General features: G+C 61.0%; 1 gene segment (V, D, J or C); it reads left to right on the forward strand.

Moving 5' to 3' along the window:
- The first annotated feature begins 702 nt into the window (after window positions 1–702).
- Window positions 703–17066, forward strand: LOC142596875 (immunoglobulin heavy constant gamma 2B-like). The segment is given in 7 exon segments: window positions 703–736; window positions 4570–4857; window positions 8297–8602; window positions 9267–9785; window positions 11391–11724; window positions 15933–16063; window positions 16983–17066. Coding segments are annotated over 7 exon segments (1696 nt in total).
- The last annotated feature ends 2897 nt before the right edge of the window (window positions 17067–19963 follow it).

Here is a 19963-nt window from a genome sequence, read left to right on the forward strand (position 1 = left end):
ATGGGGCACTATGGGGCTCGACGGGACTCTGTGGGGTGCTATGGGGCGCTATGGGGCTCGATGGGACCCTGTGGGGTGCTATGGGGCTCGATGGAACTCTGTGGGGTGCTATGGGGCGCTATGGGGCTCGATGGGACCCTGTGGGGTGCTATGGGGCTCGATGGAACTCTGTGGGGTGCTATGGGGTGCAATGGGGCTCGACGGGACCCTGGGGGGGTGCAATGGGGCTCGATGGGACTCTGTGGGGTGCTATGGGGCACTGTGGGGCTCAATAGGGTGCTACAGGGTGCTATGGGGCTCTGTGAGGCTCAGTGGGGTGCTATGGGGCTCAGTGGGGTGCTATGGGGCAGGCCCGGAGCACGATGGGTTGCAGTGGAGCACAGTGGGGTGCTATGGGGCGCAAGGCGGGTGCTGTGGGGCGCAGTGGGGTGCTATGGGGCGCAGTGGGGGCTCAAGGGCTCTCAGTGGGGTGCTATGGGGCGCAAGGCGGGTGCTGTGGGGCGCAGTGGGGTGCTATGGGGCCGGCCCAGGCCTCGCCGCGGGTGCTGGGTGCTCCCCTGGGAGCTCGCGTTGGGTGCCGGGCGGGAAAGGGGAAGTTGGGGGGCGGGGGGGGGGGTGGGGGGGAAGGAGGGCCCCCCTCCCCCCATTGCATCATCTCCCAGCGAGCCGTGGGGCAGAGCGCAAGGGCTCCACGCCGCGGCTATGGGGCAGAGGGCCTGGAGCTGCGCCCACGCCGGTAGGGCCCGGGTCCGTTTTTTTTTCTATGGGGCTGGGAGGTGGGGGGAGCTATGGGGCAGGGGGGGGGCTATGTGGGGTGGGGGGGGGCTCTATGGGGCACGTGGGGGGTCTATGGGGCAGGGGGGGGCTCTATGGGGCAGAAGAGCTCTGTGGGGCAGAGGTGGAATATGGGGTCCCTATGGGGCAGGGGGATCCTCTGGGGCAGGGGGCAGCTAAGCTGTACTGTGGGGTCCCTATAGGGCAGGGGGACCCTATGGGGCAGGGGTCCCTATAGAGCAGGGGTCCCTATGGGGCAGGGGTCCCTATGGGGCAGGGGGCCCCTATGGGGCAGGGGTCCCTAGAGAGCAGGGGGTCCCTATGGGGCAGGGGGCAGCTAAGCTGTACTGTGGGGTCCCTATGGGGCAGGGGTCCCTATAGGGCAGGGATCCCTATGGGGCAGGGGTCCCTATAGGGTAGGGGTCCCTATAGGGTAGGGGTCCCTATGGGCAGGGGTCCCTATGGGGCAGGGGTCCCTATAGGGCAGGGGGCAGCTAAGTTGTACTGTGCTGTCCCTATAGGGCAGGGGTCCCTATAGAGCAGGGGTCCCTATGGGGCAGGGGTCCCTATAGGGCAGGGGTCTCTATAGGGGCAGGGGTCAGCTAAGCTGTACTGTGGGGTCCCTATAGAGCAGGGGGTCCCTATAGAGCAGGGGTCCCTATGGGGTAGGGGTCCCTATAGGGCAGGGGTCCCTATAGGGCAGGGGTCCCTATGGGGCAGGGGGCAGCTAAACTGTAGCTTAGGGTCCCTATAGGGCAGGGGTCCCTATAGAGCAGGGGGTCCCTATAGGGCAGGTGTCCCTATAGGGCAGGGGTCCCTATAGGGCAGGGGTCCCTATAGAGCAGGGGTTCCTATGGGGCAGGGGTCCCTATAGAGCAGGGGTCCCTATAGAGCAGAGGTCCCTATGGGGCAGGGTTCCCTATGGGTCAGGGGTCCCTATGGGGCAGGGGGCAGCTAAGCTGTACTGTGGGGTCCCTATGGGGCAGGGGTCCCTATTGGGCAGGGGTCCCTATGGGGCAGGGGTCCCTATAGAGCAGGGGTCCGTATAGGGCCGGGGTCCCTATAGAGCAGGGATCCCTATGGGGCAGGGGGCAGCTAAGCTGTAGCTTAGGGTCCCTATAGGGCAGGGGTCCCTATAGGGCAGGGGTCCCTATGGGGCAGGGGGTCCCTATAGGGCAGGGGGCAGCTAAGCTGTACTGTAGGGTCCCTATGGGGCAGGGGTCCCTATAGGGCAGGGGTCCCTATAGAGCAGGGGTCCCTATAGGGTAGGGGTCCCTATAGAGCAGGGGTCCCTATGGGGCAGGGGTCCCTATAGAGCAGGGGTCCCTATAGAGCAGGGGTCCCTATGGGGCAGGGGTCCCTATAGAGCAGGGGTCCCTATAGAGCAGGGGTCCCTATGGGGCAGGGTTCCCTATAGGGCAGGGGTCCCTATGGGGCAGGGGGCAGCTAAGCTGTACTGTGGGGTCCCTATAGGGCAGGGGTCCCTATAGAGCACAGGTTCCCTATAGAGCACGGGTTCCCTATGGGGCAAGGGTCCCTATGGGGCAGGGGTCCTATGGGCAGGGGTCCTATGGGGCAGGGGTCCCTATAGAGCAGGGGGTCCCTATAGAGCAGGGGTCCCTATGGGGCAGGGGTCCCTATGGGGCAGGGGGCAGCTAAGCTGTACTGTGGGGTCCCTATGGGGCAGGGGTCTCTATGGGGCAGGGATCCCTATGGGGCAGGGGGCAGCTAAGCTGTACTGTGGGGTCCCTATAGAGCAGGGGTCCCTATGGGGCAGGGATCCCTATGGGGCAGGGGGCAGCTAAGCTGTACTGTGGGGTGCCTATGGGGCAGGGGTCCCTATAGAGCACAGGTTCCCTATAGAGCACGGGTTCCCTATGGGGCAAGGGTCCCTATGGGGCAGGGGTCCTATGGGGCAGGGGTCCCTATAGAGCAGGGGGTCCCTATAGAGCAGGGGTCCCTATGGGGCAGGGGTCCCTATAGGGCAGGGGTCCCTATAGAGCAGGGGTCCCTATGGGGCAGGGGTCCCTATAGGGCAGGGGTCCCTATAGAGCAGGGGTCCCTATGGGGCAGGGGGCAGCTAAGCTGTACTGTGGGGTCCCTATGGGGCAGGGGTCCCTATTGGGCAGGGGTCCCTATAGGGCAGGGGTCCCTATGGGGCAGGGGGTCCCTATGGGGCAGGGGTCCCTATAGGGCAGGGGTCCCTATAGAGCAGGGGTCCCTATGGGGCAGGGGGCAGCTAAGCTGTACTGTGGGGTCCCTATGGGGCAGGGGTCCCTATGGGGCAGGGGTCCGTATAGAGCAGGGGGGTCCCTATGGGGCAGGTGTCCCTATGGGGCAGGGGTCCCTATGGGGCAGGGGTCCCTCAGGGTGCAGAGCTGTGCTTTGGGGGGCAGAGGGGCACCCATGGGTGCCCTTAGGGTGCTCAGAGACCCCTTGGGGTGCCCATGGGTGCCCTTTAGGGTGCTCAGCGGTTCCTTGGGGTGCCCCTAGGGTGCTCAGAGCTGTCTTGGGGTGCCCTTGGGGTGCCCTTGGGGTGCCCTTGGGGTGCTCTTAGGGTGCAAAGAGGCACCTTGGGGTGCCCTTGCAGCACCCTTGGGGTGCCCATGGGTGCCCTTTAGGGAGCTCAGAGGTTCCTTGGGGTGCTCATGGGTGCCCTTAGGGTGCTCTGAGGTGCCTTGGGGTGCCCTTGGGGTGCTCAGCGGTGCCTTGGGGTGCACATGGGTGCCCTTGGGGTGCTCAGAGATGTCTTGGGGTGCCCTTAGGGCCCCCTTAGGGTGCTCAGAGGTTTCTTAGGGTGCCCTTAGGGTGCTCCGAGGCACCTTGGGGTGCCCTTAAGGCATCTTTGGGGTGCTCAGAGATGTCTTGGGGTGCCCTTAGGGCCCCCTTAGGGTGCTCAGAGGCGCCTTGGGGTGCCCTTGGGGTGCCCTTAGGGTGCTCAGCGGTGCCTTGGGGCCCCCTTAGGGTGCTCAGAGATGTCTTGGGGTGCCCTTAGGGCCCCCTTGGGGTGCTCAGCGGCCCCTTGGGGTGCCCTTGGGGTGCTCAGAGACCCCTTGGGGCACCCTTAGGGCCCCCTTAGGGTGCTCAGAGGCACCTTGGGGTGCCCTTGGGGTGCTCATGGGTGCCCTTGGGGTGCTCAGAGACCCCTTGGGGCACCCTTAGGGCCCCTTTGGGGTGCTCAGCAGCCCCTTGGGGTGCCCTTGGGGTGCTCATGGGTGCCCTTGGGGTGCTCAGAGACCCCTTGGGGTGCCCTTAGAGTGCTCAGAGGCACCTTGGGGTGCCCTTGGGGTGCTCAGAGACCCCTTGGGGTGCCCTTGGGGTGCTCATGGGTGCCCTTGGGGTGCTCAGAGACCCCTTGGGGTGCCCTTAGGGTGCTCAGCAGCCCCTTGGGGCCCCCTTAGGGTGCTCAGAGGCACCTTGGGGTGCCCTTGGGGTGCTCATGGGTGCCCTTGGGGGGCTCAGAGGCACCTTGGGGTGCCCTTGGGGTGCTCATGGGTGCCCTTGGGGTGCTCAGAGGCACCTTGGGGTGCCCTTGGGGTGCTCAGAGATGTCTTGGGGTGCCCTTGGGGGGCTCATGGGTGCCCTTGGGGTGCTCAGAGACCCCTTGGGGCGCTCCCAGGCACCTCGGGCCACCCACAGGCGCCCTTAGCCCTCCCTCACCCCACCCCGAGCCGCCTTGCGCCCTCCTCTTCCTCCCCCCCGGCCCCCCCTTCCCCGCCGACGGGCCGGCCGCGGGGTGCCCCCCACCCACTTTTTTTTGTGGTTGTTTTCGTTCGCCCCCTCCCCGCCCCCCAGCTAAGGTGACAGCACCCGCCGTCTACCCCCTGGGGACCTGCGGCACCCGTGACCCCTCGGCCATGGTGGTCGCCTGCTTCGTCGACGGTTACTTCCCCGAGCCGGTGACGGTGACGTGGGACAGCGGCTCGGCCACCGCCGTCGCCCGCACCTTCCCCGCCACCCAGCACCCATCGGGTCTCTACGGCCTGGGAAGCCAGCTCAGCGTCACCTCCGGGACACCCAGCCGCCTCCGCTGCACCGTCCAGCACCCGTCCTCCGGCACCACCAAGAGCGCCGACATCTCCGGTAGGGCGCCCGTGGGTGAGCGCGGGGGGCTGGTGGGTGCTCACAGGGGGCTGGTGGGTGTCAAGGAGCCCAAATGGGTGCTCTTAGGGGGCTGGTGGGTGCTCACAGGGTGCTCATGGGTGTCAAGGAGCCCAAATGGGTGCTCTTAGGGGGCTGGTGGGTGCTCTCAGGGGGCTGGTGGGTGCTCTTAGGGGGCTGGTGGGTGCTCACAGGGGGCTGGTGGGTGCTCACAGGGGGCTCATGGGTGTCAAGGAGCCCAAATGGGTGCTCTTAGGGGGCTGGTGGGTGCTCTTAGGGGGCTGGTGGGTGCTCTTAGGGGGCTGGTGGGTGCTCACAGGGGGCTCATGGGTGCTCTTAGGGGGCAGATGGGTGCTCACAGGGCACTCATGGGTGCTCTTAGGGGGCTCATGGGTGTCAAGGGGCACAAATGGGTGCTCTTAGGGGGCTCATGGGTGCTCTTAGGGGGCACATGGGTGCTTTTAGGGGGCTGGTGGGGGTTCTTAGGGGGCTGGTGGGTGTCAAGGAGCACAACTGGGTGCTCTTAGGGGGCTCATGGGTGCTTTTAGGGGGCTCATGGGTGCTTTTAGGGGGCTGGTGGGTGCTCTTAGGACACTCATGGGTGCTCTTAGGGGGCTCATGGGTGTCAAGGGGCACAAATGGGTGCTCTTAGGGGGCTCATGGGTGCTCTTAGGGGGCACATGGGTGCTTTTAGGGGGCTGGTGGGGGTTCTTAGGGGGCTGGTGGGTGTCAAGGAGCACAACTGGGTGCTCTTAGGGGGCTCATGGGTGCTTTTAGGGGGCTCATGGGTGCTTTTAGGGGGCTGGTGGGTGCTCTTAGGACACTCATGGGTGCTCTTAGGGGGCTCATGGGTGTCAAGGGGCACAAATGGGTGCTCTTAGGGGGCTGGTGGGTGCTCTTAGGGTGCTCATGGGTGCTCTTAGGGGGCTGGTGGGTGCTCACAGGGGGCTGGTGGGTGCTCTTAGGGGGCTGGTGGGTGCTCACAGGGTGCTCATGAGTGCCAAGGGGTGCAAATGGGTGCTCTTAGGGCACTCATGGGTGGTCTTAGGGTGCTCATGGGTGCTTTTAGGGGGGCAGACGGGTGCTCTTAGGGGGCAGATGGGTGCCAAGGGGGGCAGGTGGGTGCTCTTAGGGCACTGATGGGTGCCGATGGGTGCTCTTAGAGCACTCATGGGTGCTCTTAGGGTGCTCATGGGTGCTCTTAGGGGGCTGATGGGTGGTCTTAGGGTGCTCATGGGTGCTCTTAGGGGGCTGATGGGTGCTCTTAAGGGGTAGATGGGTGCTCTTAGGGCGCTCATGGGTGTCAAGGGTGGCAGGTGGGTGCTCTTAGGGGGCAAATGGGTGCTCTTAGGGCGCTCATGGGTGGTCTTAGGGTGCTCATGGGTGCTTTTAGGGGGGCAGATGGGTGCTCTTAAGGGGTAGATGGGTGCTCTTAGGGGGCTGATGGGTGCTCTTAAGGGGTAGATGGGTGCTCTTAGGGCGCTCATGGGTGCTCTTAGGGGGCTGATGGGTGCTCTTAAGGGGTAGATGGGTGCTCTTAGGGCGCTCATGGGTGTCAAGGGTGGCAGGTGGGTGCTCTTAGGGGGCAAATGGGTGCTCTTAGGGGGCTCATGGGTGGTCTTAGGGTGCTCATGGGTGCTTTTAGGGGGGCAGATGGGTGCTCTTAAGGGGTAGATGGGTGCTCTTAGGGGGCTGATGGGTGCTCTTAAGGGGTAGATGGGTGCTCTTAGGGCGCTCATGGGTGTCAAGGGTGGCAGGTGGGTGCTCTTAGGGGGCAAATGGGTGCTCTTAGGGGGCTCATGGGTGCTTTTAGGGGGGCTGATGGGTGCTCTTAGGGCGCTCATGGGTGCTTTGAGGGTGCAGATGGGTGCCTCGAGCTTGCAGTCGCATCGAGCTCGCAGCTGCAGCGAGCGTGCAATCGCACCGAGCGTGCAATCGCATCGAGGTTGCAATTGCATCGAGCGCGCAATCGCGCAAAGTTTGCAATTGCACCGAGCGTGCATCGCATCGAGCGTGCAAGTGCAGCGAGCGTGCAATCGCACCGAGCGTGCAATCGCATCGAGCGTGCAATCGCATCGAGGTTGCAATTGCATCGAGCGCGCAATCGCGCAAAGGTTGCAATTGCACCGAGCATGCATCGCGTCGAGCGTGCAAGTGCAGCGAGCGTGCAATCGCACCGAGCGTGCAATCGCATTGAGCGTGCAATCGCATCGAGCTTGCAGCTGCACCAAGCGTGCATCGCATCGAGCGTGCAAATGCACCGAGGCGCGCAAGTGCATCGAGCGTGCAATCGCAGCGAGGTTGCAGGCGCAGCGCAGTTGCAGGCGCAGGCAGCGCGAAACCCCCGCGAGCTGGCAGCTGCCCGGCGCTTTCTTCCGCTTGCAGCGCAGGCCGCCCACCCCCACTTCCCAGGCTGCCTTCCTCTTCCCCTTCCCAAGCTCTTCCTCTTCCCAAACTCTTCCTCTTCCCAAGCTCTCTTCCTCTTCCCAAACTCTTCCTCTTCCCAAACTCTTCCCCTTCCCAAACTCTTCCTCTTCCCAAACTCTTCCCCTTCCCAAGCTCTTCCTCTTCCCAAACTCTTCCTCTTCCCAAGCTCTCTTCCTCTTCCCAGACTCTTCCTCTTCCCAGACTCTTCCTCTTCCAAGCTCTTCCTCTTCCCAAGCTCTTCCTCTTCCCAAACTCTTCCTCTTCCCAAACTCTTCCCCTTCCCAAGCTCTTCCTCTTCCCAAACTCTTCCTCTTCCCAAGCTCTCTTCCTCTTCCCAAACTCTTCCTCTTCCCAAACTCTTCCCCTTCCCAAGCTCTTCCTCTTCCCAAACTCTTCCTCTTCCCAAACTCTTCCCCTTCCCAAGCTCTTCCCCTTCCCAAACTCTTCCTCTTCCCAAGCTCTCTTCCTCTTCCCAAACTCTTCCTCTTCCCAAACTCTTCCTCTTCCCAAACTCTCTTCCTCTTCAAGATGTCCTCCTCTTCCCAGCTCTCTTCCTCTTCCCAAGATGTCTGCCTCTTCCCAAAACGTCTTCCTCTTCCAAAACTCTCTTCCCAAACTCTCTTCCTCTTCAAGATGTCCTCTTCTTCCCAAACTCTCTTCCTCTTCCCAGCTCTTTTCCTCTTTCCCAGCTCTCCTCCTCTTCCCAAGCTCTCGTCCTCTTCCAGAGCTGTCTTCCTCTTCCCAAGATGTCTTCATCTTCAAGATGTCCTCCTCTTCCCAAGCCCTCTTCCTCTTCCCAAGCCCTCTTCCTCTTCCAAAACTCTCTTCCTCTTCCAAAACTCTCTTCCTCTTCCAAGCTCTCTCCCTCTTCCCAAACTCTTCTTCTTCCCAAGCCCTCTTCCTCTTCTGCTGCCCTCTGCTCCCCCCCATCCCCTCGCGCTCCCCCCCCGCCCCCGACCTTGACCTTCTCCTCTTCCTCCCCACCCCACCCCAGTCATCACAGCCAAGCCCCCCATCACCACCGTCTTCCACTCGTGCGAGCCCACCCACGTCCAGCTCGTCTGCCTCGTCACCGGCTTCTCCCCGGCCCAGCTCACCCTGGAGTGGCTGGTGGACAACTTCCCCGTCTCTCCCGCCCCACCGGCCGAGCCCGTCCAACGCGAGGCCACCGGCAACACCTTCCACACCAGCTCCCACCTCAACGTCTCCTTGACCGACTGGCAGCAGAAGGAGTACATCTGCAAGGTGGTCCACCGCCCCTCGCACAGCCTGCAGGAGATCTCGGCCAGCAAGTGCTTGAGTGAGTGCCCACCCGCCTTGCCTTGGGTGGTGGCATCTCCGTGGGGTTCGCCCACGTGGCTTTGGTTGGTGGCATCTCCATGGGGTTCACCCACGTGGCTTTGGGTGGTGGCATCTCCTTGGGTTCACCCAAGTTGCTTCGGGTGGTGGCATCTCCCTAGGGTTCACCCACATCACTCTGGGTGGTGGCATCTCCCTAGGGTTCACCCACATGACTCTGGGTGGTGGCATCTCCCTAGGGTTCACCCAAGTTGCTTTGGGTGGTGGCATCTCCCTAGGGTTCACCCACATCACTCTGGGTGGTGGCATCTCCCTAGGGTTCACCCACATTGCTTTGGGTGGTGGCATCTCCTTGGCTTCACCCAAGTTGCTTTGGGTGGTGGCATCTCCTTGGCTTCACCCAAGTTGCTTCGTGTGGTGGCATCTCCATGGGGTTCACCCACGTGTCTTTGCATGGTGGCATCTCCGTGGGGTTCACCCACGTGGCTTTGGGTGGTGGCATCTCTGTGGGGTTCACCCACATGGCTTTGGGTGGTGGCATCTCCATGGGCTTCACCCATGTTGCTTTGGGTGGTGGCATCTCCGTGGGGTTCACCCACGTGGCTTTGGGTGGTGGCATCTCCTTGGCTTCACCCAAGTTGCTTTGGGTGGTGGCATCTCCCTAGGGTTCACCCAAATTGCTTTGGGTGGTGGCATCTCCATGGGCTTCACCCACGTTGCTTTGGGGGTCTCCACCCTTCTTAAGTTGACGCCAGGTTGCGCTGGGGTTGGTGGCATCTCCATGGGCTTCACCCAGGCTGCTTCGGGGGTGGTGGCATCTCCATGGGCTTCACCTCCACCCCTTCTGCCCCTCAAGGTGCTCCTCCGGATGCCACCAACATCAACGTCTTCATGTTGCCCCCCCACCCCTTCGGAACTCTACATCTCCCAGAACCCCAAAATCCGTTGCGTGGCCACCAGTTTGCCCAGTGACGAGGGACTGGTCATCACCTGGACCCGGAAGCAAGGGGGCAGCCTCCGTCCCCAGCCCAACCAGTTGAAGTCCCAGTTCAACGGCACCTACACGGCCACCAGCGAGGTCCCCATCTCCACCAACGACTGGGAGAGCGGCGACACCTTCACCTGCACCATCCAGCACCACGACCTGCCCTCGCCCATCAGCCGCACCATCACCAAGAAAGGCGGTAAGGCGCCGGCAAAGGGCGGGGGTTGACTTACGGCGCCGCCGGGTTGAGGCGCGGCGCAGGCCCGGCGTCTTCCAAGGCGCCGAGGTTGAGTTGCGTTGCACCTTGACGTCTTCCAAGGCGCCGAGGTTGACTTACGGCACAGCCTGGTGTCTTCCAAGGCGCCGAGGTTGAGTTGCATTGCACCTTGGCATCTTCCAAGGTGCCGAGGTTGAGTTACGGCGCAGCCTGGCATCTTCCAAGGCGCTGAGGTTGAGTTGCATCGCACCTTGGCATCTTCCAAGGTGCCGCCGGGTTGAGTTACGGTGCAGCCTGGCGTCTTCCAAGGTGCCGAGGTTGAGTTGCGTCGCACCTTGGCATCTTCCAAGGCGCTGAGGTTGAGTTACGGCGCAGCCCAGCGTCTTCCAAGGCGCTGAGGTTGAGTTGCGTTGCACCTTGGCATCTTCCAAGGCGCCGAGGTTGAGTTGCATTGCACCTTGGCATCTTCCAAGGTGCCGAGGTTGAGTTACGGCGCAGCCCGCCATCTTCCAAGGCGCTGAGGTTGAGTTGCATCGCACCTTGGCATCTTCCAAGGCGCCGAGGTTGAGTTGCGTCGCACCTTGGCATCTTCCAAGGCGCTGAGGTTGAGTTGCGTCGCACCTTGGCATCTTCCAAGGCGCCGAGGTTGAGTTGCGTCGCACCTTGGCATCTTCCAAGGCGCCGAGGTTGAGTTGCGTCGCACCTTGGCATCTTCCAAGGCGCCGAGGTTGAGTTGTGTCGCACCTTGGCGTCTTCCAAGGCGCCGAGGTTGAGTTGCGTCGCACCTTGGCATCTTCCAAGGCGCCGAGGTTGAGTTGTGTCGCACCTTGGCGTCTTCCAAGGCACCGAGGTTGAGTTGTGTTGCACCTTGGCATCTTCCAAGGCGCCGAGGTTGAGTTGTGTTGCACCTTGGCATCTTCCAAGGCGCCGAGGTTGAGTTGTGTCGCACCTTGGCGTCTTCCAAGGCGCCGAGGTTGAGTTGTGTTGCACCTTGGCATCTTCCAAGGCGCCGAGGTTGAGTTGTGTTGCACCTTGGCATCTTCCAAGGCGCCGAGGTTGAGTTGTGTTGCACCTTGGCGTCTTCCAAGGTGCCGAGGTTGAGTTACGGTGCAGCCCGGCGTCTTCCAAGGTGCCGAGGTTGAGTTGTGTTGCACCTTGGCATCTTCCAAGGTGCCGAGGTTGAGTTACGGCGCAGCCCGGCGTCTTCCAAGGCACCGAGGTTGAGTTGCGTCGCCCCCCGCCCCATTTTGTCCCCCATTTTCTTGCCCCCAACACCACTTGGCACCCAATTTATCGCCCCCCGACCCCTTTTTGCCCCCCATTTCCTCACCCCAACCCCATTTTGCCCCCATTTTCTCACCCCAACGCCATTTTGCCCCCATTTCCTCGCCCCCCACCCCATTTTGCCCCCCATTTTCTTCACCCCAACGCCATTTTGCCCCCCGTTTCCTCGCCCCCCCCACCCCATTTGGCGCCCGATTTCTTCGCCCCCAACGCCGTTTTGCCCCCCTTCTCCTCACCCCCCGCCCCACCTCCTCACCCCCCGCCCCCCCCCGACATCACTCACCCCCTCCCCCTCCCCCGCAGGCAAGCGCCTGGCCCCCAGCGTCTACCTGCTGGCCCCCCCCCCCCGAGGAGCTGAGCGGCAACCGGGACACGCTGAGCTTGACCTGCTTGGTGCGCGGGTTCTACCCCGACGACATCTCGGTGGAGTGGCAGAAGAACCAGGAAACCATCGACGCCGCCATGTACGACACCTTCCCGGCCGTCAAGGAGAAGGCGGGCGACACCTCTTTCTTCCTCTACAGCCGATTGGCTGTCAAGAGGACGGAGTGGAACCAAGGAACCACCTACGTCTGCATGGTGGTCCACGAGGGTCTTCCCATGAAGTTCATCCAGCGTAGCACCAACAAGAACCCCGGTAAAAAATGAGGTGGTGGTGGCAGCAAGCCCCCCTCACCTTGGCCTTCCCCACCCTCTCGGGTGGGTGAATAAAGGAGAAGAAGTCAGGCTGGCGTCTGCCTCTGCGCGCCGTGGGGTGGGAGGGGCGGCGGGGGGCGGGCGGGGAGACAGCAGGCGTGGGGGGGGGGGGGGAGACATCAAATATGGTGGAGCGGTGATGGTTGGATGGGTGGGTGGATGTGAGATGATGGATGGGTGGGCACCAGATGATGGTTGGTTGGGTGGGTGGATGTGAGATGATGGATGGGTGGGCACCAGATGATGGTTGGTTGGATGGATGGGCACCAGATGATGGTTGGTTGGATGGGTGGGCACCAGATGATGGTTGGTTGGATGGGTGGGCACCAAATGATGGTTGGTTGGATGGATGGGCACCAGATGATGGTTGGTTGGATGGATGGGCACCAGATGATGGTTGGTTGGATGGATGGGCACCAGTTGATGGTTGGTTGGATGGATGGGCACCAGATGATGGTTGGTTGGATGGATGGGCACCAGATGATGGTTGGTTGGATGGATGGGCACCAGATGATGGTTGGTTGGATGGGTGGGCACCAAATGATGGTTGGTTGGATGGATGGGCACCAGATGATGGTTGGTTGGATGGATGGGCACCAAATGATGGTTGGGTGGATGGATGGGCACCAGATGATGGTTGGTTGGATGGATGGGCACCAAATGATGGTTGGGTGGATGGATGGACATGAGATGATGGATGGGTGGATGGACAGGATGGATGGATGGGCACCAGATGATGGTTGGATGGATGGGTGGGCACCAGTTGATGGTTGGTTGGATGGGCAGACATCAAATATGATGGATGGATGATGGTTGGATGGATGGGTGGGCACCAAATGATGGTTGGATGGATGGATGGATGTGAGATGATGGATGGGTGGACACCAGATGATGGTTGGTTGAATGGATGGACATGAGATGATGGATGGGTGGACACCAGATGATGGTTGGTTGAATGGATGGACATGAGATGATGGATGGGTGGATGGACAGGATGGATGGATGGACACCAGATGATGGATGGATGGATGGGGAGACATCAAATATGATGGATGGATGGATGATGGTTGGATGCATGGGTGGACACCAGAGGATGGATGGGTGGATGGGTGGGTGGATGGATGGATGGGGAGACATCAAATATGATGGATGGATGAAGATTGGATAGATGGATGGACACCAGATGATGGATGGATGGATGGGTGGAGATGATGGATAGGTGGACACCAGATGATGTATGGGTGGGCACCAGATGATGGTTGGATGGATGGATGGACACAAGAAGATGGATGGATGGACATGAGATGATGGATGGATGGATGGATGGGTGGATGGGTGGGGAGACATCAAATATGGTGGAAGGATGATGGTTGGATGGATGGACACTAGATGATGGATGGATGGACACGAGAAGATGGATGGATGGATGGATGGGTGGGTGGATGGATGGATGGATGGGCACCAGATGATGGATGGGTGGATGGATGGACACGAGAAGATGGATGGATGGATGGATGGATGGATGGATGGGTGGATGGATGGGTGGATGGATGGATGGATGGGTGGACACAAGGAGATGGATGGATGGATGGACATGAGGTGATGGCTGGTTGGCTGGATGGACACCAGATGATGGATGGTTGGTTGGACGCGAGAAGATGGATGGATGGATGGATGGATGGATGGATGGATGGATGGATGGATGGATGGATGGGTGGATGGATGGATGGATGGGGAGACATCAAATATGATGGATGGATGATGGTTGGATGGATGGATGGATGGATGGGCACCAGATGATGGATGGGTGGATGGATGGACATGATGGATAGGTGGGCACCAGATGATGGATGGGTGGGCACCAGATGATGGTTGGAAGGATGGATGGACACAAGAAGATGGATGGATGGACACGAGAAGATGGATGGATGGATGGATGGATGGATGGATGGGTGGATGGATGGGTGGACACAAGGAGATGGATGGATGGACATGAGGTGATGGATGGATGGATGGACAGCAGATGATGGATGGTTGGTTGGACACGAGAAGATGGATGGATGGATGGATGGATGGATGGATGGATGGATGGATGGATGGCCTAAAGGACACCTGGATGGCCAGACAGCTGGACAGAGAGATTGCCGGATGGATGGAGACATGGCTGGGGGAGTGGATGGGCAGACGGACGGACGGACAGGGGACCGGGAGCTGTGCAGGGGCGGGTGGAGAAGGACCAGGGGGAGGCTCCAGCCCCTCCCTGGGGCGACGCGTGCGGCAGCACCCGCGGGACAGGGAGGGACAGGCCCGGGCACAGAGCGGGGCGGAGGAGGAGACTCCGGGGGGAGGTGAGACGAGGTGGGTGGAGAGGATGGAGATGGGTGGGGATGGTGGGGATGGATGGAGATGGGTGGAGATGGTGGAGAGGATGGAGGTGGGTGGAGAGGATGGAGATGGATGGGGATGGATGGGAATGGATGGAGATGATGGAGATGGATGAGGGGTTAGAGATGGATGGAGGTGGATGGGGATGGATGGAGATGATGGAGATGGATGAGGGGTTGGAGATGGATGGAGGTGGATGGGGATGCATGGGGATGGATGGAGATGATGGAGATGGATGGAGATGGATGAGGGGTTGGAGATGGATGGAGGTGGATGGGGATGGATGGAGATGGGCGGAGATGATGGAGATGGATGGAGATGGATGAGGGGTTGGAGATGGATGGAGGTGGATGGGGATGGATGGAGATGGGCGGAGATGATGGAGATGGATGGAGATGGATGAGGGGTTGGAGATGGATGGAGAGGATGGGGATGGATGGGGATGGATGGGGATGGATGGAGGTGGATGGAGAGGATGGAGATGGATGGAGATGATGGATGAGGGGTTGGAGATGTATGGAGAGGATGGAGATAGGCGGAGATGGATGGAGATGGATGGAGATGGGTGGAGATGGATGGAGATGGATGGACATGGGTGGAGATGGGTGGAGATGGATGGAGATGGATGGAGATGGGTGGAGATGGATGGAGATGGATGGACATGGGTGGAGATGGATGGAGATGGATGGACATGGGTGGAGATGGATGGAGGTGGATGGACATGGGTGGAGATGGGTGGAGATGGATGGAGATGGATGGAGATGGGTGGAGATGGATGGAGATGGATGGACATGGGTGGAGATGGATGGAGATGGATGGACATGGGTGGAGATGGATGGAGGTGGATGGGGATGGATGGAGATTGATGGAGATGGATGGAGATGGGTGGAGATGGATGGGGATGGATGGAGATGGATGGACGAGGTGATGGAGGTGGATGGGGATGGATGGAGATGGATGGACATGGATGGGGAGATGGACGGACATGGATGGAGATTGATGGGGATGGATGGAGATGGATGGACATGGATGGGGAGATGGATGGAGATGGGTGGAGGTGATGGAGATGATGGATGGAGATGGCTGGAGATGGATGGACATGGATGGACATGGATGGGGAGATGGATGGACATGGATGGAGATCGATGGGGATGGATGGGTGGAGATGGATGGACATGGATGGGGAGATGGATGGAGGTGGATGGAGATGGATGGACATGGATGGGGAGATGGATGGAGGTGGATGGAGATGGATGGACATGGATGGGGAGATGGACGGAGATGGATGGAGATGCATGGAGGTGGATGGACATGGATGGAGATGGGTGGAGATGGATGGGGATGGATGGAGGTGGATGGACATGGATGGAGGTGGATGGAGATGGATGGGGATGGATGGGGATGGATGGACACGGATGGATGGACATGGATGGGGATGGATGGACATGGTTGGACATGGATGGAGGTGGATGGAGATGGCTGGACGAGGGGCTGGAGAATGGACAGTTGGAGCCCCATGCAAGGGGATGGTTGGACACATGGCTGGACAGACGGACACCCATGCCCGGGGCGGGGTGGGTGACCTGGGAGATGAGCAAGGCGTGGGTGAGGGACACCCCTCATCTCCAGGAGGTGACCCACCCTGCCCCCCAACCCACCCAGATCCTCGGGCGAGGCCTGATGGGTGGGACAGACAGACGGACCGCGGTGGGTGGGGGGGGCCGAGCCCGTTGACCTTCTTCCTCCTCTTCCTCCTCCTCGCAGAGTTCAGCCTGCCTGAAGACTTCTGCTACGCCGACCCCGAGAAGTCCAACGGGCCCTGGGACACCATCGCTGTCTTCATCACCCTCTTCCTCCTCAGCGTCTGCTACAGCGCCACCGTCACCCTCTTCAAGGTGGGGGGGAGGTGCCACGGGTGGAGGGGGGCGTGGGGGGGGGGGGGGGGGCGACAAGATGGACAGGTGGATGGGTGGTGGGATGGTTGGATGAGAAGATGGACAGGTGGATGGGTGGATGGATGGACAAGGAGATGGATGGATGGATGGATGGATGGATGGGAAGATTGGATGGATGAGAAGATGGATGGATGGATGGATGGACGGATGGATGGATGGACGGATGGACGGACGAGTAGATGGACGAGAAGATGGGTGGATGGATGGATGGACAGACGAGAAGATGGATGGGTGGGTGGACACATGGATGGATGGATGGATGAGTAGATGGATGAGAAGACAGGTGAGAAGATGGGTGGATGGATGGATGGATGGACAAGGGGATGGATGGATGGATGGAGGGATGGATGGATGGACAAGGAGATGGATGGATGGATGGAGGGATGGATGGATGGACAAGGAGATGGATGGAGGGATGGATGGATGGATGGACAACTGGATGGACAGGTAGATGGACAGATGAGTAGATGGATGAGAAGATGAACGCATGGATGGATGGATGGATGGATGGACCAGTAGATGGACAAGAATATGGATGGACGGATGGACAGGTAGATGGATGAGAAGACGGACGCCTGGGTAGATGGATGGATGGACGGACAAGTGGACGGACAAGTGGATGGACGAGAAGACGGGTGAGAAGATGGATGGATGGATGGATGGACGGATGAGAAGATGGACAGATGGATGGACGAGCAGATGGATGAGCAGACAGGTGGATGGGCGGGTGGACGAGTAGGTGGAGCAGAAGCTGGCTGGTGGAACGGACGGACGGACGGACAGACGGACGAGAAGACGGGCGGCCGGGACCCCCCCGGGGTTGGTGGCCACGCCCTGACCGCCTCCCCTCCCCCCGCAGGTCAAGTGGCTCCTGGCCACCGTCATCCAGCTGAAGCAAGGCCCCGCCCCCGACTACAAAAACGTCATCCAGGGCGTGGTCTAGGGTGGGGCAGGGCGGGGCGGGGGGGGCACCTCTCCCATTGGCTGCTTGCACTGAGTGACGACGAACCCCCCCCCGCCCCCCCCCGGGGGAGGGGGGAGGAATGGGGGCGGGGAGGGGAGGGGAGGGGCGGGGGGGGGCGGGCGTGCACGGGGAGGAGAACGGGGTGCACGCGTGCACGGGGAGGGCGTAGCATGGATGCACGCGTGCACGGAGAGGACGTTGCACAGACACACGCGTGCATGGGGAGGAGAACGGGGTGCACGCGTGCACAGAGAAGACGTTGCATGGACACACGTGTGCACAGAGAGGAGGTAGCATGGATGCACACGTGCACGGAGAGGAAAACGGGGTGCACGCGTGCAAGCAGAAGACATTGCACGGACACACGCGTGCACGGAGAGGTCATTGCATGAACGCACGCGTGCACGGGAAGGACGTAGCATGGATGCACGCGTGCACGGTGTGGAAAACGGGGTGCACGCGTGCACGGAGAGTACGTTGCACGGACACACGCGTGCACAGGGAGGACATTGCATGGACACACGCGTGCACGGAGAGGAAAACGGGGTGCACGCGTGCATGGAGAGGACGTTGCACGGACACACACGTGCACGGAGAGGAAAACGGGGTGCACGCGTGCACGGAGAGGACGTTGCATGGACACACGTGTGCACAGGGAGGACGTTGCACAGACACACACGTGCACGGAGAGGAAAACGGGGTGCACGCGTGCACGGAGAGGACGTTGCATGGACACACGTGTGCACAGGGAGGGCGTTGCACAGACACACACGTGCACGGAGAGGAAAACGGGGTGCACACGTGCACGGAGAGGACATTGCACAGACACACGCGTGCACGGAGAGGATGTTGCACGGACACACGGATGCACGGTGTGGGAAATGGGGTGCACGCGTGCAAGGGGAAAACATTGCATGGACACACGTGTGCACAGAGAGGACATTGCATGGATGCACACGTGCACAGAGGAAAATGGGGTGCACGTGTGCAAGGAGAGGGTATTGCATGGACGCACGCGTGCACAGGGAGGACGTAGCATGGATGCACGCGTGCACGGAGAGGAAAATGGGGTTCACGCATGCACGGAGAGGACGTTGCACGGACACACGTGTGCACGGAGAGGAACACGGGGTGCACGCATGCACGGAGAGGACATTGCACAGATGCAAGGAGAGGAAAACGGGGTGCACACGTGCACAGAGAGCACGTTGCATGTACACACGTGTGCACAGAGAGGAACACGGGGTGCACGCGTGCACGGGGAGGGCGGAGAGGAAAAGCAAGTGGGGGCGCGGCCGGTGAGGCCGAAACCTGGCTGCTGGCCGCACGGGTGCCAGGTGTTTCCTCTCCCTGTGCCCCCTCCCTCCCCGGGGACGCGGAGGCGGGGTGTCACGCGGGGAGGCCTCCAGATAGCACCCATGGGTGGGTGGCACCCGCGGGGGGGGGGGGGGGGGTGGGGGGGGGGGAATTTGGCGGGGGGGGGGGGGCGAGTTGAAGCCGTGGGGCAGCAGCCACCAGGTCTACCCATAGACGGGGGGGGTGGGGGGGACGGCCACCAGGTCTACCCATAGAGGAGAGGGATGGACACCAGGTCTACCCATGAAGGGAGGGGATGGACACCAGGTCTACCCATAGAGGAAGGGGGGACAGACACCAGGTCTACCCATGGAGGCGGGGGGACGGACACCAGGTCTACCCATAGAGAGGGACGGACACCAGGTCTACCCATAGAGGAGAGGGGACGGACACCAGGTCTACCCAAGGAAGTGGGGGACGGACACCAGGTCTACCCAAGGAAGTGGGGGATGGACACCAGGTCTACCCATAGAGGAGGGGGGACGGACACCAGGTCTACCCATAGAGGAGAGGGACGGACACCAGGTCTACCCATAGAGGAGGGAGGATGGACACCAGGTCTACCCATAGACGGGGGGGGGGGCACGGACACCAGGTCTACCTATAGAGGAAGCGGGGACGACCACCAGGTCTACCCATAGAGGACAGGGATGGACACCAGGTCTACCCATTGAGGGCGGATGGACATCAGGTCTACCCATAGAGGAAGGGGGGACGGACACCAGGTCTACCCAAGGAAGTGGGGGACAGCCACCAGGTCTACCCATGGCGGGGGTGGGGGGGGGGGGACGGCCACCAGGTCTACCCATAGAGGAAGGGGGCACGGACACCAGGTCTACCCATGGAGGGGGGGGACGGACACCAGGTCTACCCATAGAGAGGGACGGACACCAGGTCTACCCATGGAGGAGGGGGATGGACACCAGGTCTACCCATAGAGAGGGACGGACACCAGGTCTACCCATGGAGGCGGGGGATGGACACCAGGTCTACCCATAGAGGAAGGGGGGACGGACACCAGGTCTACCCATAGAGGAAGGGGGGACGGACACCAGGTCTACCCATAGAGGAGAGGGGACGGCCACCAGGTCTACCCAAGGAAGTGGGGGATGGACACCAGGTCTACCCATGGAGGGGGTGGGACGGCCACCAGGTCTACCCGAGAGGGAGGACGGGGGGTGGGGGGGTGTCTCTTTTTCTCCCCAAAACCCACAGATTTGGAGCAAACCCGCCACATTCGGCCGTTGTTTGCCCCCGCCCAACCGCCTGCTCACACCAAACATCGCACCGAAACCCCCGTTTGGCCTCCTTCCCGCGGCCGAGCCCGTCCGCTTCCCGCAAACCGCCTCCCCCGCCGCGGCAGGGGGGAAAAAAACCAAGAAAAAACCCCAAAAAACCGCTATTTTTGCTTCTTCACCCCAACGTTTTCGAGTTTATTCCCCGTTCTGTCCTCAAAAGCTGCGACAAAAATACCTGGTTTATGGTAAAAAGGGGGGGAAAAAAAAAAAATAAAGGTGTAT

The sequence above is a fragment of the Pelecanus crispus genome, unplaced genomic scaffold (genome assembly GCF_030463565.1).
Source record: "Pelecanus crispus isolate bPelCri1 unplaced genomic scaffold, bPelCri1.pri SCAFFOLD_150, whole genome shotgun sequence".
Lineage (NCBI taxonomy): Eukaryota > Metazoa > Chordata > Aves > Pelecaniformes > Pelecanidae > Pelecanus > Pelecanus crispus.